Source organism: Thalassophryne amazonica, chromosome 11 (assembly GCF_902500255.1).
Source record: "Thalassophryne amazonica chromosome 11, fThaAma1.1, whole genome shotgun sequence".
NCBI lineage: Eukaryota > Metazoa > Chordata > Actinopteri > Batrachoidiformes > Batrachoididae > Thalassophryne > Thalassophryne amazonica.
Genome location: NC_047113.1, coordinates 28,615,132 through 28,637,540, shown reverse-complemented (window position 1 = coordinate 28,637,540; position 22,409 = coordinate 28,615,132). Strand labels below are relative to the sequence as shown.

The 22,409-nt window shown below is 44.1% G+C and overlaps 1 protein-coding gene across 2 annotated transcripts in view; it reads right to left on the bottom strand.

The window, feature by feature from the left end:
* LOC117519806 (dedicator of cytokinesis protein 2-like) overlaps positions 1 to 21,487 on the bottom strand; it is a 406,014-nt gene extending 384,527 nt beyond the window's left edge. For both annotated transcript variants that reach the window (XM_034181049.1, XM_034181050.1), the window contains exons 1-8: positions 21,286 to 21,487; positions 18,738 to 18,821; positions 17,260 to 17,300; positions 16,500 to 16,555; positions 16,294 to 16,390; positions 16,043 to 16,191; positions 15,765 to 15,900; positions 12,897 to 13,054 (exon numbers count right to left, since the gene is read on the bottom strand). In XM_034181049.1, coding sequence (XP_034036940.1) covers positions 12,897 to 13,054; positions 15,765 to 15,900; positions 16,043 to 16,191; positions 16,294 to 16,390; positions 16,500 to 16,555; positions 17,260 to 17,300; positions 18,738 to 18,821; positions 21,286 to 21,328 — 764 coding nt within the window. In that variant the 5' untranslated portion in view covers positions 21,329 to 21,487. The remainder of the gene's footprint in view (positions 1 to 12,896; positions 13,055 to 15,764; positions 15,901 to 16,042; positions 16,192 to 16,293; positions 16,391 to 16,499; positions 16,556 to 17,259; positions 17,301 to 18,737; positions 18,822 to 21,285) is intronic.
* Positions 21,488 to 22,409: the final 922 nt, after the last annotated feature.

Sequence of the window (22,409 nt, the reverse complement as noted above, 5' to 3'; positions counted from 1 at the left end):
TCGGGTTTAAGAGGTTAAAAAGCAGGAAATGGCTTGTTTTTCATTCAGTTATTACAGCTATTTGTATACGAGGTCTATTAGAAAAGTATGCGACCTTATTATTTTTTTCAAAAACCATATGGATTTGAATCACGTGTGATTACATCAGACATGCTTGAACCCTCGTGGGCATGCGAGAGTTTTTTCACGCCTGTCGGTTACATCATTCGCCTGTGGGCAGTCTTTGAGTGAGGAGTGGCCCACCCTCTCGTCGTTTTTTCATTGTTTAGGAATGGCTCAGAGACTGCTACTTTGTTTGATAAAAATTTTTTCAAAACTGTAAGGCACAACTGAGTGTGTTGTGTGGGCCGCCAGAAGAGGAGGTACTGCTGGCCCACCACCAGAGGGCGCCCTGCCTGAAGTGCGGGCTTCAGGCACGAGAGGGCGCTGCCGCCTCCAGGAACAAGCCCTGGTGACAGCTGTCACCCATCAACCATGACGAGCTGTCACTGATCATCTACTCCACATCTGGAATAAAAGCAGGAAGACACCTCCACCACATTGCCGAGATATCATCTTCATCAAGAGGTAATATTCTCAGCCTTTTTGGTATTTTCTAAATCTTTCTATTGTGAGTGTTTGCAGGAGTACCGGTCCTTAGTTTGTGGAGGCTGTGCAGGACGGCACTCTTTTTCCTCTGAGGGATCGCTGCAGCACGTATTGAGTGAGAGGTGGAGGTGGAATTCCCACCAGGATAATTACTGGGTGTACACACACCCACACTTGACTGTCTTTGTTTTCTGCCAGCAGTACCAGATCCGACACGCCGAGACGGTGGCCACCTGGGGACTTCGGGACTTGGCGGCTCCAGTATTCCTCGGGTTCGGTGGCGGTGGAAATCGTGTGGTTCCGGTTCGTCTCCAGACAGGCGTCTCCTATCATCGAGCCTGCCCACACGACACCTTTATTAATTGACTTGTGTACATTCTGTAATCTGCTGTGTTTGGTTGTGACATTCACAACAGTAAAGTGTTCTAATTTAACTCCTTCCATTGTCCGTTTATTTACGGCCCCTGTTGTGGGTCCGTGTCACTACACTTTCCCAACAGGATATCTCGGCCAGCGTCATGGACTCCGAGGGGCGTCACCCGGCTGTTGAACGACCAATGGAAGAGCAGGGAGCGCAGGCGTCTGCAGGAGGCGTGATTGGTGAGCTACAGCACATTCTCGCCGCCTTTACGGTTCGGATGGATCAAATGACCGAGCAAAACATCCTCCTGAACCGCAGGGTGGAGGCTCTCTCCGCGCAAATGGTGGCGAACGCTCAGGGCGCTGCTGCAGCTCCTCCTCCTGCCGACCCTGTGTAGGATATGAATGTTCCAGTGGTGGTTCAACAACCCCTCCCACCATCCCCTGAAGCATACATAAGCCCTCCAGAGCCGTACGGAGGTTGTGTGGAGACGTGCGCGGACTTTCTCATGCAGTGTTCGCTTGTCTTCGCACAACATCCCGTCATGTACACGTCAGACGCTAGCAAAATAGCTTATGTGATTACTCTGCTTCGGGGAGGGGCACGCGCTTGGGCTACGGCGCTTTGGGAGCAAAATTCACGGCTCCTTCACACGTACACTGGGTTTGTGAGGGAGTTCAGAACAGTGTTTGATCACCCTAACAGGGGAGAGACCGCTTCAACTGTGCTGCTGTCTATGAGACAGGGACGCCGGAGCGCAGCCGCTTATGCAGTCGACTTCCGCATCGCGGCTGCGAGGTCCGGCTGGAATAACGCTGCGCTCCGCGCCGCCTTCGTAAACGGACTGTCGTCGGTCCTGAAGGAGCACCTGGTGGCCAAGGATGAACCGCGGGAATTAGATGGGCTTATCGATCTTGTTATACAGTTGGACAATCGGTTGGAGGAACGCCGTCGGGAACGAGACGAAGGGCGTGGCCGGGCGCGCGCTGTCCCTCTTCCTTCCGGGTCCGAGAAAGGTCCGCCCTTCCCACGCTCCCTGGCCTCTACGTCCCGTGGGGCGACAGCTCCCCCTGCTGACAAAGCTATGGACACGAGCAGGGCCACATTCAGACCACCAAATAGACAGAGGAGGCTTCCCCGCGGGGCGTGTTTTGTTTGTGGCTCAATGGAGCATCAATTGAGCAATTGCCCCGAACGGTTAAACACCAACGCCCGCCCCTAGAAACTGGGCTTAGGGTGGGCCAAGAAATTCACGTGGGACACACACACATTTCCACACGGCTCCCAGTTACAATCCTTAGTGGGGATTTAACCCTTCAGGCCCCAGCACTGGTAGACACAGGGTCAGAAGGGAATCTGCTAGACAGCAGATGGGCCAGGGAGGTAGGGCTCCCTCTGGTGGCGCTTCCTTCACCATTGCAGGTGCGAGCACTAGACGGCACCCTACTCCCTTTAATCACACACAGGACACTACCAGTAACTCTGGTAGTGTCAGGGAATCATAGGGAGGAGATTGAGTTTTTTGTGACTCCTTCTACCTCCCGTGTGATTCTGGGGTTCCCCTGGATGCTAAAACACAATCCCCGGATTGATTGGCCGTCCGGGGTGGTGGTACAGTGGAGCGAGACCTGCCATCGGGTGTGTTTGGGATCCTCGGTTCCTCCCGGTTCCCAGGCTAAGGAGCAGGTCAAAGTTCCCCCCAATCTGTCGGCGGTGCCGGTTGAGTACCACGATCTTGCTGACGTTTTTAGCAAGGATCGGGCACTCACCCTTCCCCCGCACCGTTCGTACGATTGTGCCATCGATTTGTTGCCAGGCGTGGAGTTCCCGTCCAGCAGGCTGTACAACCTCTCCCGACCTGAGCGCGAATCGATGGAGACCTACATCCGGGACTCCTTAGCTGCCGGGCTGATCCGTAACTCCACCTCTCCGATGGGAGCAGGTTTCTTTTTTGTGGGCAAAAAAGATGGCGGTCTTCGTCCATGCATTGATTACCGGGGGCTGAACGAGATCACGGTTCGCAACCGATACCCGTTGCCTTTGTTGGATTCGGTGTTCACCCCCCTGCATGGAGCCAAAATCTTCACAAAGTTGGATCTTAGGAACGCATACCACCTAGTTCGGATCCGGAAGGGAGACGAATGGAAGACGGCATTCAACACCCCGTTAGGTCATTTTGAGTACCTGGTCATGCCGTTCGGCCTCATTAACGCCCCCGCGACGTTCCAAGCTTTGGTTAATGACGTCTTGCGGGACTTCCTGCACTGATTCGTCTTCGTATATCTGGACGATATACTCATCTTTTCTCCGGACCCTGAGACTCATGTACGGCATGTACGTCAGGTCCTGCAGCGGTTGTTGGAGAACCGGCTGTTTGTGAAGGGCGAGAAGTGTGAGTTTCACCGCACCTCTTTGTCCTTCCTGGGGTTTATCATCTCCTCCAACTCCGTCGCCCCGGATCCGGCCAAGGTCGCAGCGGTGAGAGACTGGCCCCAACCTACGAGCCGTAGGAAGCTGCAACAGTTCCTCGGCTTCGCAAATTTTTACAGGAGGTTCATTAAGGGGTATAGTCAGGTAGTTAGCCCCCTGACAGCCCTGACCTCACCAAAAGTTCCCTTCACCTGGTCGGATCGGTGCGATGCCGCGTTCAGGGAGTTGAAACAGCGCTTCTCGACTGCACCTGTCTTGGTGCAGCCCAATCCTAGTCGCCAGATTGTGGTTGAAGTGGACGCCTCTGACTCAGGGATAGGAGCTGTGCTATCCCAGAGCGGAGAGACCGATAAGGTTCTTCACCCGTGTGCCTATTTTTCCCGCAGGTTGACCCCAGCAGAGCGGAACTATGACGTGGGCAATCGAGAGCTCCTTGCGGTGAAAGAGGCTCTTGAGGAGTGGAGACACCTGCTGGAGGGAGCGTCAGTGCCTTTCACGGTTTTTACTGACCACCGGAACCTGGAGTATATCAGGACCGCCAAACGACTGAACCCCAGGCAAGCCCGCTGGTCACTGTTTTTCGGTCGTTTTGACTTCCGGATCACCTACCGCCCCGGGACCAAAAACCAGAGATCGGATGCCCGGTGCACGAACGGGAAGTCAAGACCGATCTGTCGGATCCACCGGAACCCATCCTACCGGAGTCCACTATCGTGGCTACTCTAACCTGGGACGTGGAGAAGACCGTCCGGGAGGCCCTGGTACGGAGCCCAGATCCCGGAACTGGACCGAAGAACAGACTATACGTCCCACCAGAGGCCAGGGCTGCCGTCCTGGACTTCTGCCCAGGGGTGCGTAGGACCGTGGCAGTGGTCCGGCAGCGCTTCTGGTGGGCGTCCCTGGAGACTGATGTCCGGGCTTACATCCAGGCCTGCACCACCTGTGCCAGGGGCAAGGCGGACCACCAGATGGCACAGGGACTCCTACAGCCACTTCCTGTACCTCATGGCCCCTGGTCCCACATCAGTCTGGATTTTGTCACGGGCCTCCCGCTGTCCCGGGGACACACCACCATTCTCACGATAGTGGACCGATTCTCCAAGGCGGCCCACTTCGTGGCCCTCCCGAAGCTCCCGTCGGCCCAGGAGACGGCGGATCTCCTGGTCCACCATGTCGTCCGGCTGCATGGGATACCTACAGACATCGTTTCAGATCGCGGTCCCCAGTTCTCCTCGCAGGTATGGAGAAGTTTCTGCCGGGAACTGGGGGCCACCGTAAGCCTCTTGTCTGGGTATCACCCTCAGACTAACGGACAGGCCGAACGGGCCAACCAAGAGTTGGAGCAAGCCCTTCGGTGTACTACCTCCGCACACCCGACGGCTTGGAGTGAACATCTGGCCTGGATCGAGTACGCTCATAACAGCCAAGTGTCCTCTGCCACCGGCCTCTCCCCGTTTGAGGTGTGTCTGGGGTACCAACCCCCTTTGTTTCCTTTGGTGGAGGGAGAGGTCGGTGTGCCCTCGGTCCAGGCCCACCTGCGGAGATGCCGTCGGGTGTGGCGCACCGCCCGTTCGGCCTTGTTGAGGGCCCGGACGAGGGCGAAAGCCCATGTAGACCGTTGACGGTCCCCGGCCCCCGCATACCAGCCCGGGCAGGAGGTATGGCTTTCCACCAAGGACATACCACTCCAAGTCGAGTCCCCCAAGTTAAAAGACCGATTCATTGGACCCTTCACCATCCTTAAGGTCCTCAGTCCTACCGCTCCAACTCCCGGCCTCACTGCGGATCCATCTGTTCTTCCATGTCTCCAGGATTAAACCGCATCACACCTCACCCCTCTGTGCACCCGGTCCGGCGCCCCCTCCTGCCCGTATTATCGACGGGGAGCCGGCTTGGACAGTACGCCGGCTCTTGGACGTCCGTCGAATGGGCCGGGGCTATCAGTATTTGGTGGACTGGGAGCGGTATGGACCCGAAGAACGCTCCTGGGTGAAGAGGAGCTTCATCCTGGACCCGGCCCTCCTGGCCGATTTCTACCGTCGCCACCCGAACAAGCCTGGTCGGGCGCCAGGAGGCACCTGTTGAGGGGGGGGGTCCTGTTGTGTGGGCCGCCAGAAGAGGAGGGCGCCCTGCCTGAAGTGCGGGCTTCAGGCACGAGAGGGCGCTGCCGCCTCCAGGAACAAGCCGTGGTGACAGCTGTCACCCATCAACCGTGACAGCTGTCACTGATCATCTACTCCACATCTGGAATAAAAGCAGGAAGACACCTCCACCACATTGCCGAGATATCATCTTCATCAAGAAGTAATATTCTCAGCCTTTTTGGTATTTTCTAAATCTTTCTATTGTGAGTGTTTGCAGGAGTACCGGTCCTTAGTTTGTGGAGGCTGTGCAGGACGGCACTCTTTTTCCTCTGAGGGATCGCTGCAGCACGTATTGAGTGAGAGGTGGAGGTGGAATTCCCACCAGGATTGTTACTGGGTGTACACACACCCACACTTGACTGTCTTTGTTTTCTGCCAGCAGTACCAGATCCGACACGCCGAGACGGTGGCCACCTGGGGACTTCGGGACTTGGCGGCTCCAGTATTCCTCGGGTTCAGTGGCGGTGGAAATCGTGTGGTTCCGGTTCGTCTCCAGATGGGCGTCTCCTATCATCAAGCCTGCCCACACGACACCTTTATTAATTGACTTGTGTACATTCTGTAATCTGCTGTGTTTGGTTGTGACATTCACAACAGTAAAGTGTTCTAATTTAACTCCTTCCATTGTCCGTTTATTTACGCCCCCTGTTGTGGGTCCGTGTCACTACACTTTCCCAACAGAGTGGACACCATTCGATAAATTCAGCTGGTTTTCGGTAAAAATTTTAACGGCTGATGAGAGATTTTGGTCTGTAACTGTCGCTTTAAGGACGGCCCACGGCACCTGACGGCGATCTGCGCTTCGAGGCAGCAGCGTCTCACCATTTCAAGTTGAAAACTTCCACGTTTCAGGCTCTGTTGACCCAGGAAGTCGTCAGAGAACAGAGAACTTTCAGAAGAAGTCGGCATGAGGAGTTTATTCGGACATTCCATTGTTAACGGACATTTTGTAATGAAAGAACGTGCGGGCAGAGTCGCATGTCGGGCTGGACCCGACCGCGGGGGGTCGCGATAGGAAAAACACCTACGTTGGAAACCTTAACGGGCAAGTTGGAACATGCCCAAGCTGTTAAACAATTTCTCAGTTACTCACTTGTTGAAAGCCATCAAAAGCCGCCTGAATTTTACAAATGGTTTTCAACACGGAGGTGTTTTTCCTGTCGCGGCGCACACAGATTTGCCGAGTCGTCACGGAAACGACTCGGCGAATTTGCGCGCACGTCTTTCATTACAAAATGTCCTTAAACAGTGGAATGTCCGCATAAAGTCCTTATGCTGGCCTCTTCTGAATCTTCTCTGTTCTCTCACGACATCCTGGGTGAATTAAGCCTTAAATTAGGATGTTTTCAGGTCGAAACAGGCCGACGACAGCGCCTGGAAGCGCTGCACGACGTCCCGCTGCGTGGGAAGTCCTTACACAGACAGAAACACCCCATAATCTCTCATCAGCCGTTAAACTTTTCACCGAAAGCCATCTTAATTTCTCGAATAGTGTCCACTCGGATATTCCTCACATGTCCAGAAAAAATGTTTATAAAGCAACGCGCGCCGTCTCGAGCAGCGTGTGAAACAAAGGAATTCAGCCGAGAGGGCGGGACCACATCTCACTCAAGGCCTGCCCACAGGGAAATGATGTCACCGACACGCGTGAAAAAACTCACGCATGCGCACGAGGGTTCAAGCATGACTGGTGTAATTGCACGTCATTCAAATCCATATAGTTAAAAAAAAAAATAAAAGGGTCGGTTTATTATCTAATAGACCACGTACATAGTGTATCGATTTTCACAGTCCGTGAGTAATTTGACAAATTAAATCTAGCAATTATTTTTGATACAAACATTCAGTTTTACAGTCAGTTTTCCTTAGACAAGTCAGGGGAGAGATACATGAACATTTCCAAATCACTGAAAATTTCTTAGATTTGATTTATATCAAGTCAAGTCACATCAGGGAGCACACACTGGAATTGAGAATTGGAATTGTGGTGTGATGGACACCCACCACACTACAGGACAGCATTGGGTCCTGGATAGCAACCACCCAGGTAGACAGCATTTACATCAATCACAGAGAAATGCAAAAAGTATGGTAAATATGTTTGGAGTAGGGATTGAGAAAATACTAATGCCACCGCACCCTATATCTCCTGTCTTGGCATCCTATATCTCCTGTCTTGGCACCCTATATCTCCTGTCTTGGTGGCTTCCCTCACTAGTCTTCTTGCAAAGCCACTCAATTTTTCAGAACTCACAGCACTATACTGTTTGTAATAACTGATGCAAAGAACATATTCATTGAGGCAAAATTACAAAAAAATTATGTCACTGTGTAAGTACATGAACATATAATCCAATCTCATGCCATTTCGTGATGTGTCACAAAAAGTAAATTTTAGGAAACAGCAGTTTAACTTTTCAAATGTTAGTCATCCAGCAAGCAGCTAACTTTACCCAGTGCAGCTGTAAAACTATTCACCGTTAAGTGCTAAAATTACAATTCTGTTCCCAACTGGAGTTTTTATGACATCTAATCACATACCAGAAGCTGAGAGAAACAATAAAAAAGACAGAGAGAGAGAGGATGGACACAGAATAATCTCTCTGAGTAGAATGGGTTGAGTGAAGGCTAATCAAAAAAGATCACTTCCTAAAATATTCCTGTCAAAAACGAGCGCATGTCCACCATGTTCCAACAAGACCAGGGTGCAACAAATGGCTCATGATGAAAGAACTGATAGCAAAGAACAAACACCAAATTGCAAACCAAAGAGAACAGAGTCAGACAGCAGCAATTAATGCATGTCAACATGTCAAATTGTGGTGGGTATATGTGGATAAAAAGACCATCAATCCAATTCTATCTCAGGCGTTCCAGAGACAGTCACAGTGTGACAGCCGGTGACAGGCCGGAGTATCAGCGCTGTCAGGCACCATGCAGGGCTGCTGCTACCAATCCACCTCCCAACAATTTTTGTTTAGGGGATTCTTATTTTTAGGCATTACTCTGTCAGCATTAAGTGAGCTGTCATAGTGGAGAAAAGACGGCACAGAGGGAAACGATGTGGGACAGGCATTTGGAGATTATGGATTATGTGTGAGCTGAAGTGGTAGGTTACCGAGGAGAAAGTTTTATACTGCATTAGGCTGCCAGATCCATACTCCCATAATGCTTTTGAAGGTTGAAACACAGTGGTCTGGCATTATAATTATAATTATAATGATTAACGTCAGTAAAAATGTGTGCTTCAATTATTTCTGTTGAGCCCAACGAAGAGTGTCCTTGTAAAAGATTTTAAAGTCCCTTCACAGTACTATCAGTGATAGTCATTTTTTCATATTTGATCCACCTTTGTCAGTTTTCCTTTGAGAATGAAGCCAATTTTTAATATATAAAATCCCATCAATAATATGTGTGAAACATGGGATTTATAAGAGAAAACAATGAGGTCATAGGCATCCACCTTGAAATCTATATATTATAACCCTGAAAAGCTCTGCCTTCTGTATGTCAGAAGCCTCCTGACTGCATTCATCACTGACCTCTATAGAATGGAATAGGCTGCACTATAATGCTGGGTCACAGTCACAAAAGTCACTGTCCACCATATTGTGTCTTGACATCTGTGGTATTAATGGAGCAGGACTGTTGGGGTTTGACCTGAGGCCAGGTTTCTGAGTTGTCCTCGTGTCTTTTATGTGAGTCCTTGGTCACTTGTCCTGTCCTGTCTCCCTGTGGTCTGTGAGTATGTGTATGAATATGTGTGTGTGTTACGTGTCCCCCATGTGCCCCTTCTGAGTCCTGCGTATGTGTAAGTCTATCTGTATGTGATGTCCCTGTCCTTTGTTCTGTCCTGTCTCCCAGTTAAATGATGGGTGTGTGGAAGTGGGAGCATGTGAGTTTCTTCCCGTGGGGTGTGCCCTCTGCGCCTGGTGTGCGGGGGCACGCCCCTTGGTCAGGTTGGAGTCCTTGTCACCTGTCTTGTTTGCTTCCCGGTGGCGTGCGTGTGGATGAGTATGTGTGGGTGGATGGGTGAGCATGTGTGTGTCCCCTCTTGTTTTCTGTGTGTGTCTGGGGGGGAGTGCGATCCTCATTGTGTACCTCTGTCTAGTCTTCCATTCCTCGGCAAGTGTGTCTTGGTTACGCCTGACAACTGTGCATGGTGTCTGAGAGTTAATTTGTGTCCGGGAGTTCCGCCCCTCATGATCTTGTTTGTTTCCTTGTGTGCTCCGTTATTGTTTGTTATGCCACGTGTTCTTTTTACATCTGTTCTGGGATTGGGTTTGTGCTCTTATGATGTTTCTGTTTTATTTATAGCTCTGGTTTGTCTTGTTGGGTTCTTATGTTACTCAGGTTTATGTCCACATTTGTTTTCTGTTAGATTGCACTCGGATTTGACATTGATTGTGCTACTTCCTTGGTTAGATTTGGTGATCAGTGCTTTATTTTTGTACTGCCCTGTAGATGTCAGTTGTAGCTACTGTGTGTTCATTCTGTTCCCAGGTGTTGTGTTTGTCCGTCCCCTGAGTTGTCTCACCTGTCCCTCAGTTTGTTTGGTATTTAAGTCACACCTGTCTGTTTCACCACTGCCAGTCTATTACTTTCAGTCCCTGCTGTCTTTCCCACATTCTGTCCAGCTTCACCTGTTCATCCTTTTTTACCGTGTTTACTGCACTGTCATTTTTTTGACAGCTGTTTTTTGTTGGTTTGATCACTTTGTCTGTCGTTTGCATTTTTGGACTTTTTCACCCAGGATTGTGGATCAGATTTGTATTTACGCTGTTTTCTGGAACATTAAATGCCCTGGTTTTGCACCTCACCCTTTGTATCCTGCTGCCTGCATCGTGAGGTCCAATCTTGACTCATTGGTGGTTTAACCTTAACAAGGACATCCTGGTCACAGTCATGTGACTGAGTATAGCAACAGTGTATGTTGCATCCAGAAAGCATTCGCATCACTTTACTTTGTTCCACATTTTGTTGTGTTACAGCCTTATTCCAAAATGGAGTAAATTAATTTTTTTCCCAAAATGACCCCATAGTGACAACATGAAAAAAGGTTTTGTTTAATTTTTTTGCAAATTTATTAAAAATTAAAAATAAGAAATCACATGTACATAAGTATTCACACCTTTTGGTCATTACTACATCATCAGGATTATTTATTGCATGTTGACTGAGAACAATTTTGGACTCCTATTTAAAGTTTATGTTGGAGTGATAACGTCAATGAACCAGTGACACACACCAAAATGTAAGTCCCTTTTCGGTTGTTTATAACTTAATAAAATATCAAATGACAAGGATCTATTTTCACCGTTATATAAAACAAATAATGAAAGTTTTTTCACTCTTTCAATGGAACAAATATTTCATGAGGTGAAGGATGGAACATGAGGTGAGCTTGCCTTGTTGAATGGAGATCATCATCTGAGAGTCCACAAGAGTTTTCCACTCATCTGGAGACACCAACCCAAGGAGTATTTCCCCCAGGTTTGGTGAAAATCTGTTTATCTATTACTGAGTTATTTTGCACACAGGCACACAAACTAACAGTTACAATAGCTTGCTCTGCCAGTGGCACACAAGGTAACAATAATGTCTGACACAATGGTAAATTGCCCCATGTCACTTCTATTTATTGTAACTCTTACCCTAACCGTAATCGTAACAGTTTTATCATGTGCTCTGAGCGAATATAAAATACATTTGTGACATTGTGTGACAACAGGGCGGCTATATGGACTGACGGATTATTGCAAGCTGTTACTTGGCACAGCTCATTTACATCATGAGCTATTTGGCTCAGTCCAAGTACCTTATTGGCTATGTGGTCATAGCTCCCAATAGTACTGCAAATCAAGAGAAGACCCAGACATTAAGTTTTATTTGCAGCCCATTAGTGGAAATCAGAAGTGCTTGAAATCTAATTGATACTGTGCATCTGGAATGTATTCATAGCGCTTCAGTTTTTCCTCATTTGTTTTCCTAGTTCCAAACCAGTTGTACCTGTTCCCAATCAATATCTGTAGTCCTCTTAGGGAGGGCATCAGGCATAAAGTATTGTCAACTCAATAAGCAGATGCAGTGCCTCCACAAAGTATTCACAGCGCTTCACTTCATCCACAATTCGTTATGCTACAGCCTTATTCCAAAATGGATAACAATCATTTTTTCCTCAAATTTCTACAAACAATACCCCACAATGACAATGTGAATAAAAGGTTTTTTTCTTCATTTGTTTTTTGTAGAGAAACATTTCTGCTGCTTTGAAGGTCCCAATGAGCACAGTGGCCTCCATCATCCATAAATGGAAGAAATTCAGATGTACTAGGACTTTTCCAAGAGTTGGTCACCTGTCTAAACTGAGTGACTGGGGAAAATGGCCTTAGTATAACGTCATACATTTGTGACAAAAAAAATCTCAAAACTTTTCTGAGATTAAAGTAATATGTTTCCAATAAAATGTTTAGGAAAACCGTAGTGATGGGGTTCCCTTCTAAACAAGACCTTAGTGAAGCTTTTCTACAGAAGGTTTTTACAAAGTACACTTCAGTGATATTGACCATTTGACATCAACATCAATCGGGTTTTTGGGGTCATCATACCTAACATGCGTAGCATGTTTTGTGACAATTCAGAGAGAAATTATTGCGATCCCAGAATTTAAAAAATAATAATAACAAATTCTGGCAACCTTAACGTTTGACCTTTTGACCCCATTTGGCTTGTTCTGGTCCATATACCTAACACACATACCAACTTTGGTTACAGTTGGACAGCTAAAACACAAGCTGTTGTGGTGATAAATTATTACAAAGTGCACTGCAGTGACCATAACCTTTGACCTCTTGACCCTAAAATCAATGGGTTTCTTGGGGTCACCATGCCTAATACACATACCACATTTGGTGAAAATCAGGAAATTAGGAATGAAGTTATGTTCACAAGAGTTTCACAAAATGCCCTCCAGTAACCATGACCTTTGACTTTGTGACCCCAAACATAACAGGCTATTTGAGGACACTATGCAAATATGCAAATATCAAGTTTGATGGCAATCAGGTTGGTACAACTGACGTAATCATGCTCACAATTGAAATGTCACATGACTGGCTGACTGACGTCTAACCCACTGGCTGCTCCGTGGAAATACGTCATTTCATTTACACCACAGATGCTGGTGTTTGTTGATGCACACACACACACACACACACACACACACACACACACACACACACACACACACACACACACACACACACACACACACACACACACACACACACACACACACAGAACAGTACTCATACTCGCACCCAGAGAGACGGACAGACAGATTGATATAGACGCTAACAAAGGAGGAAATGAACCTGATGATGGTCTGTTTGATGGGGTCATAGAGGGACATGAAGAGCTCCGAGTCTTCTCCAATGCGACACACAAAGTTCCTGACAAAGACGTAGAGGCTGTGTGTCGGGGAGGACTGGATCCGTGCTGAGATCCCAGAATGGTCTGTCTGGATGTTGGACTGCACAAGGAGACAGTGGCTTTAGGGTGGAAACTGACAACTACATTTCAAGAGGACAGAACATCAAATGCTAATTTTTTTTAAAAATTTGAATAAAAGTAAATAAAAATCAATAATTTTAGCCTTATTGTAGGTTTGCAATGAAATAAATATGTTCCAAAATAATTCCATGTGAATCAGGAGAAGGATGGTATTGGTGATATTAAAAAGGAATATAACGTAATTTGGTTACTTTAACGTTTACAATAATACCTCTGGCGGCCCCCTGCTCTTCCCAGAATGCACCACGGTGCCAGCAGAGCTGCTGTGTCTCACAGCGCATGTAACCAGTGACTCGCGAGGATGTGGATGGTGTCGATTTAGCAAGTTCATGGGCGATTATGATGATGACACGTTCTCCCAAGTTGAGAGGGTTATTTAGAGGAGGTGTAGCACCTGTGATGAACTTCTGCCGTGCCCCGATGCTGTCTTATTGTTTTCACTGTGCCCTAAACTGGTGTCACAGACCAAAAGGTCCCCCTAAAAATCGGTCCCCCAGTGACGCGGTTCACACCTCCTTTCTGCTTCAAACTGCACTTCAGTTATCATCTCAGCGACAGATATCTGAAGCTTTTGTACAACAATCATTTCCACATGAATTCAGCATTATTTCATCAGAAAAGATAGAGGAAGTGATCAGAGTGCCCCAGCTAAATGAGCTGCTAGCTGATGCGTTCACTGCATGTCGGACATTTCAAAGAATCACGGATTTTCGCTTCGTTTCTGCTTAAAACGACCTTGTTTCTGCTTAAAACTGACTTTAGAATGATTTAAGAGGATTTGCATTTATCATCTGATGGTTAATAATCCCATTAATCCATTTGATTGCTTTGGGTGAAGAGACTCTATCTCAGATGTGCTGCTGTGGTCCGAAATGACGCATGCGCAGATGCAAACGGTAGACCGATTTTAGGGGCGGACTGTTCGGTTTGTGACATCGAAACTCTGCTGAAACTGACCTCCGCGTGAGTCACAGACGGCGAGACGGTGTGAGATCCACAACTGCGAACCAGAGAATGCTAAATACCCTCAGCCGTATGAGCATTGCCTTCTTTATAATTTGCACTTGTTTAATTGGTATCCCAGTACAAAGTATCTATCTATCTATCTATCTATCTATCTATCTATCTATCTATCAATCAATCATGTGGCCAAATGATCATATGGCCATGCTGTCATAGATAGACATTTATTGTTATTTACATTTTTTATTAATACCCTGTTGTTTTATGTACAATTTGTACATGTTCAATCAAGCTGCTCTATTTTGTCACGTGACAATTTCACAAGGACCACAATGGAAATAAGTGTTTATGAATTATGGTGTTATCCGTGTATCATTGACACATTAACCTCTGTATGTTTATATTGATGTTGCAGAATAAACTCAATGAATCAGTCAGTCATAAACAATATTTTATTTATGTTTTAACACCATCTGCAGGAGGACGTGTGTGTGTGTGTGCTTTTGACAAGAGCTGGAGTTAGCTTTGAGTTAGTGGACGTTAGCATGCACGCTGACGTCCGTGAGATGTCTTATAATCACTCCAGAGGTGTTATCAGGTTCCAAAAACAGTGTTTTCAGTTTTAGAAGTGTTTATTTAGAAGTATTTATTTATTTTACATAAGATATGACAAATGTTATATTTACACATAAACCAAGCGGTTTTGGAGCGCCAGAGAGGGACCAGCCAGTGACATCACGGTGCCGCTCTACTCTTATTGGCTGTCACCCCTGCTCCTCAAAAAAAACAAACAAACAAAAAACTGATTTGCATGATTCATAGCATAAAAATATGAAACAATGTGACTTCATTCCTCTTAAAATACCTCTTAACCCCTTAACGCCCATCGTCGCATATATGCTACAATCTCTGACTCAAATATGCAACTTACCAAATTGACCTGTATGCCTGTTGTCGCAAATTTGCAACATACCATCATTATTATTATAACATTATAACATAAAGTCATTACCAGAATACCCAATATTACTATCTAGTTTTTGTGCAAAAGTGAAATTAATAATCTCAACATTATTTACCATCTACTTAAAGGCAAAAACACACACAAAACATTTTTTTATATACAGCTATATAAATTCGGGCGTTAAGGGGTTAAGGTTAGCCATCTTTGAACTTGTTCAAGGTTTGTGTCCCAAAAATGTTCCCTGTCAATTTGATGACTCTGGCAGTAATAGGACTGGACTTATGTTGAGCACAGACAGACGGACAGATAGACACAAAGCCTTCCCAATATCCGATGGCCATATTTTGATGGCCTCGGGTATAAATGAAACTAATAAAAGTGTTTGCTATTTTACATATTTAAGTATATCTACAGCTTTGTCAAAAGCCTTGGTATAAGCTTACCAATTGTCCAAAAATAAACAGAGATGCAAGTTAATAATTACCAACTTTTTTTTCTCTAAGAGAATTCATCTATTTTCTTAACTTAAGAAATACCCAAGTGGCTCTGTTCTGTTCCATAATGTTGATATTAACTCATGAGAATGAAAACCAGTTTCCATGGGGGGGATTCCCTGGTTTTACTTTTGACCTCATTATTTGAGTGATGAGTCTGTGGGAATTGCAGCACAGAAATATCACAGCAGAACTTCAAGAAAACCCTTCACACAGTTCCAAACTGTCTTCCCGATATTCTTCCCTACCTGCTCCTCTTTGATGCGCTCATTGATCTTGGCTGTTGCCTCCTCGTGGGCCCTGAATAAACTAATGACGCTGGCTCGCTCAGGCTCCAGGATATTCCCGTCCTCGTCACGTACCACTTGATCCAGCTCCAAGATCCTGCAGGAAGGAGGAGACAGCACAAGATGACATGATGACAGGGAGGTGAAGAAGGAGGTGAAAGCACCAAAGGAGAGGGGAAGGACGAGAGAGAAAAGATGGAGAAAAGAGCAAAATACACTAAATGATGGGGCAGACTCACTTGTTGCCATAGTCAATCTTGGAGGTGACTTTCTGTTTAAGTTCTTTAAATTCATCACTGGGAAGAGTGCCAGAGAGGAGCTGGGAACGCCACTCCATCAGCTCCCACATCAGCCTCTGGACCTGCTTCACACGCTCCTGCTTATTGACCTGGACAAACAATTAGTGCCTTTACACTCTAAAACACACATGCAAAAGTAAAATTAAAAGTAAATGTTTTTATTGCTTTTATTTTATTTATTTTTTTAATACCACAAAGAGCTGCTTCCATATGCTCCCCCACTCTCTCAGTGTGGTGGTCACCTCCTTCACCAGGGGCATTTCTGCAGATATCACCACCTCCTCATCTCTGTTGACAGACACACCAACCTCAGGTTTCTTAACTAAAAATACACAAATGAAGTGGGGGGGAGATTGGAATACAGGTTTGGAACCACAGATATTTTAAAAACACTTACCCCTGTTTTTCTATGAAAACCTCCTTCAGGTGGATAAAACTTACAGGAAACACTCCCTGTGGAAGGAAAAAACATGTTCAGGGAGATAAATGTAAGAAGAAGAAACTTTTCAAAAGAGAGCGAGAGAGACAGAGAGAAAAAATAGATATTCAAATTTAGATTTGTTTTTCATTATTATTACAGATTTCAGATTAAAGAGAATAATCGAAACAATATTTACATAAACAAAGCCTGTCTTTTGACTCATAAAATGATGGAATAAAATAATGAACTATGTAAAAGTCTGAGGGTTTCAAATGCTTAACGCCACTGTATAGGGGTGGATCCAGAAATTTTTGTTGGGAGGTTCTAAATCATCGAAATTAGGCAATCTGCTGAGCAAATTCTGGTCATACATATAATGATAGCATAATTTGTCACTGTTTTATATATATATATATATATATATATATATATATATATATATACTACTAGTAGGAAGAAACTCTTTCCATCATGAATGCTAACATAAAAAAACACTTTCATAGACAGAAGTTAATGAGTTAATGAGATTACCAAACTTAAAGACTTTTTGTTTGTTCTTCATATACAGTATTTCTTCTTCGCATCTTTTCTTTTTCTCAGGAGGGATATACCCCCCCCCCCCCCCCCCCCCCGCCGCCGCCACCGCCAGATACATCTCTCCCACTTCATGCATTTCTGTTTATATAATGCAGAGTGTGATATAAAACTTTTATTATGTCCGTCGTGTCCTTCTTACCTGTTGGGCCTTATTTTTAGCCAGATAACCTTTGTACCATCCTGTTGAAAACATAAACATATAAAAAAAATAACTACCATCAGCAACAAAAATGTAGGGAAACATATGATCACATACAATCTATAAGTAGCCAATAATATCTCAGTACTGTGAAAAGGTTTTAGGTACTTTAACAGTGTCTAAAACCTTTACACAGTGCCGCACATCTTTTTTATAAGCTGCAATAAAATACAGTGTGGTATTCACAAATGTAAAATGTGATGACACCTTCTAACCTATGTACACAAGATAATACACTTGTACAGACATACTGCAAGTATGAGGAGTTATGTGACAATTAAATAGCTCTGCGGTGCATTAATAAAACAGCTACAATCCAAGCTATTTTGTTTTTATTTTTATTTATTTATTTATTTTACAAAATAAAAAAATTTGATGCCCATATTCTGTATATCGCTTTTGCCAGTTTAACTTAGTGCAGCACTGTAGTCATATTCACTTTAAGCAAAGGCAGATGTGATATTAGTGTGTATTACTTCTGAACCCTTTTTTCCTACAATATGGCCAAATTATCATATGGCAATACTGTCATATCAGTATGATATAAGATATGACTATGATTTCACACAAAGTGCAGCAACAGTGAAAATTATATACCACACTCATTTTGCACTCATCATAAGGTTAGGATACATTGCCCTCCAAAGGTATTGGGACACTTTGTATTCGACACATATTATGTTCGAAAGATTAAAAAGAAAATAAGATTATAAAATCAAACCTTAACTGTGCCTTTTGATCGAATCATTAGGATGACCGGTCCAAGATGGCGGCCCCATTTCTTGCGCCTCAGCAACCAATGCGGCGTCTACTCCTGTTAACGATGTCTATGTTCGTATTTGTGGCTTTTTACGGCTTTTACAACGTTTATGGAGCTAAATCCAGGCCAAAAGTTTTGTAATCTGAAAATAAATTGATTGAAAAATAAATTTTGAAACTGAAATTCTATTTTAATTACTATTACTATATTACTATAAGAATTGTTTTAATAATTTTTTTTTTAATTATTAGAAGATTCAAGAACAAACATTGAATTTTCAGTTTCAAAATTTATTTTTTCAATCTTTTTTTTTTCAGATTACAAAACTTTTGGCCTGGATTTAGCTCCATAAATGTTGTCCAGTTTATGGCTTTTTCTTCACCGGGGGAGCTTTTTTATGCCATTTCCAGTTTGTGCCTCCATCTACCATTGAGCAAGCTTGTATTATCAAAATTGTAACATGCAGAAAACATTTGCACTGTGCTGTCTATGTGATACTTTGACTGTTTGTGCTTGCTGTATTTGATATACAGGGCTTGGAATATGAAAAAAAAAATCTAAATTTAACACATCATGTTTTTTCATCTCATATGTGATATAAAATAAATGATACAATAGAAGAATTTGTAGTGTTTTTCATGATTATTAAAATTCTTACCATCACAAACCTCCTGGATGTGGACCATATCTCCTATCTCCAGAGAAAGCTGCCTCTCTTCTTGGCCAACAAAATTCCACTTTACTAAAAGAGAATTAGTGAACTCGATGTAACCCCAACAGTTTCAGAGACAGTTCATATAAATTTAGCAAAGGAAAATTTTGCCAAACACACTGCAAAACCAAGATGGAATAATTAGAAAGCAACTACTAGTAAGAATGTTAGCAGCACACATGGCATAGAACACAGCAAACCTTTAAAACTCCACTTTCAAAAAGAGTACACGTAGCTCGACTTAAAAAAAATAAGGTAAGAATTTGTATGAATCTTTTTAAAATAATTCCAACTCAGCTATGAGTAAATGCCTTGAGATATTTAGACAATCAGAGTAATAGTGCAGCAGATAACTGAAACAATTGTGCAAATGGTGATACAAGCACCAAGGTTGGCATAAATACTCCTTAGACATTACTCTTTTGAACAAACCGACTGGCCACTTGAATTTTCAGTAGGTGGCCAGGTAGGGGTCAATTGAAGAATTACACAGGGGTCAAAATTAAAAATGCTGAAATCATTTTGAAAACTACACCACGTTATTTGTGTGATCATAAAGATTCCAAAAAGGTATAGATTGGGCTATCTATGACCGAATGATTAGGAGTTATGGGGTAAAAACAGCAAAAATGGTGACAAATGTCAGTTTCAGTTTGTACAGGGGTCAAAGTTAAAGTTGCTCCAGTTTAGGTAAAAAATTATGCAAATTATTAGTTGAGGTAACAGGGTTTTTAAAAGGAATAGTTTTCACCATGTATCATGCTTAGTTATCATGTTACAGGGTTACATATGTGACATGTCATAGATCCAATGGATGTTGACCTTGTTTGACCTTTACTTTGGAGACCAAACATTCAGCACAATCAAAACTATTCCATTTATTAATCCTATTAGCTCAACCAATAATTTGTATCACTTTTTACCAAAATTAGAGCAACTTTAACTTTTGACCCCTGTACAAACTGACACTGAACTTTGTCACCATATTTGCTGTTTTTACCCCATAACTTCTGATCATTCAGGCATAGATAGTCAAAACTATACCTTTTTGGAATCTTTACAATCAGACAAATAATGTGGTGTAGTTTACAAGTGCTACAAGTGAAACAATCAGTGTTTACAACTCATGAAATTCAGCTTTCCTGTTAAATTACCATTTGCTCCCAGGCCGCTGGAGCAATTCTGACTCGGATATTTAAATTTGACAGAGTGAACTGCACGCTCCTGTGGAGTGGAATCCCGCATGATGAGGAGCAGCAGGAGGTTTGTGCCATACTGTTGCAGAGATGAACGCATCAGCACTGTGACGGTGCACATAGGCCACAGTGCAACAAGCTGGATGCTGTTGCAGCATTTAAAAATGTGCTCTCAAAAAAAATGAAGGTCTGCTGCTTATCACCTAAATAATGGTAAGCTAATATTGAGCTATATAAAAAAATTCAGTTTTGCATATGAAAACAGTTGAAATTATTAACATTGTATTTTTTACGTCAACGTCTTTGTGGAGCGTTTAGCTCAGGGGTAGGCAACCTGTTCCAGAAAGAGCCATGAGGGTGCAGGTTTTCTTTGCAGCCGCTGACTCCACCAGGTGATTTTACTGATTAATATCACTTTGAGCAGATGGAATCAGTTAATCAGTGAAATCACCTGGTGGAGTCAGTGGCTGCAAAGAAAACCTGCACCCTCATGGCTCTTTCTGGAACAGGTTGCCTACCCGTGGTTTAGCTGATCATGAAGGCTGCACAGCTTGTCTTCCTTCTTTCTTCCTCCACTTCCGGTGTTTAATCTTATGCAGTCCAGGAAGACATTCAGCTTAAATGGAGCAGATAAATATGGAATCAGATTGGAACATGTTGCTTTTATTGGCTGAACTGTAATGTAATGTAATGTAATGCACCGTATAAAATGGGAAGTTTCAACTTCTTTATTTTTTTAACTGCACAATCTACACCACAAATTTATTCCACATAACTGGTCAGTGAGTCTTCTCCAAACAGGCCAGTAAACATATGTAATCAACTTCATCAAAATAAGATTTAAAAGCAGCCAAAGACGTTGCTGGATGTGAGTGTTTATCACATGTAACATGCTGGCGCTTGTCCATCATCCACAGCTGTGGATAAGCTGCAGATTGTACAGAGAAGTTTCACCCCCTCCCCCCCACTCCCTTTGCTGTTTGTTCTTTCTGCAAAACAAACAAACAAAAAATCTTATTTGCAGTATTTTCTGCAGAATCTTGCCACTTCTGTAATTACTGTGTGCTGTATGAGACAGGTCATGCACAATTTGTAAAAATCCCACTGTAGCTATGGTTGGATTTGTTGCAAGTTTTGGGATTAAATATGATGATGTACATCTTGAAGTTCTGTGTGGCTGCGAGTACCTGCTCACATCCTCTCAGACAGGAAATCTGTTTTTGATCGCCATCACGCTTAAACAGGCACAAGCCCTATCCCATGCATAAAGACAAGCCTCAGAGCGAACGCTGACTTACCTACACCGTACCGCTCCGTGGTAGTCCTCATCCAAGGAGCCATGATGGTGGACGTGGTCCTCTGCACTCAGTCTTTCTGTTTCTCTTCTCTCGCGTTGTCAGCTCAGACTCCCACTTCTGTATAAATGTGTATGTTTCACTTTAAATAAAGCAATAAGCCTGTTGTCGTTGCCTCTCTTCCTCTTCTGTATGTCCTCTCTTCCTGCCGTCTCGCAGTTAAGAGGAAGTGGTGAGAAGAACAAGGTGGAGTTCTACGCTGCACACAGGCCTGCACAGCCTCACACCTCCATTTGGGTTCACTCAACTTGCAAAATGTTTCCACTACTACTTCAAGATGCTTGGGCCAATTTCCACCAAACTTGACACAAATATGTAGGTGGGTTCTAGGATTGCCTAGGGTGCATCAGATTGATCAAAGGTCAGTCACTGGGCCAAGTGTCGAAAACTGAGCACAGCAGGCAAGTCAAGCCGAGACGACCATCTCAAATATTAACTTATCAGCTGGTGGTGCTGCACATCTGCCAGCGATCTGTTCTTTGGCTAATTCATTTATGACACGCTATTCAAATCATACACACTTGATGCTTTGAACCCAGTTTGCAACCATTCCAACATGTCCTTTAATGTTGTGTGTCTGACTTAATCGATGTCTGTCACTTGTGGAGAATGGCTGGAGACCCCAAGAGATATAAACAAGCTCATGTAAAAGTGTTTTTGTTCAATCCAGGAGTAGAACTAAGGTTGGAACACAGGAAAACAGTCCAAACCAAGCAACAGTGTCAACAAGGGAGTAGGCAAGTGGACTGTCCAGAAAGTAGACCACAAGGTCCAAACACAGGCAGCACTCAAAAAGGCAAAGTTGTCAAAAACAACAGGAAAACTTAAAAACACAAAAGGGAAAGGAGATTTACAGCAAAAAGAGGGCTGTTAACACAACATTTTGACAGGGGTCTAAATGCACAGACAAATTATCACACACACACACACACACACACATATATATATATATATATATATATATATATGAATCACAAAATGATTCAAATTTGTTTTTTTTAAACTCACTATTACTATAACCCTAATTCTACCTCTAACCCTAACCTTAACCTAACCCTACTCCTTCC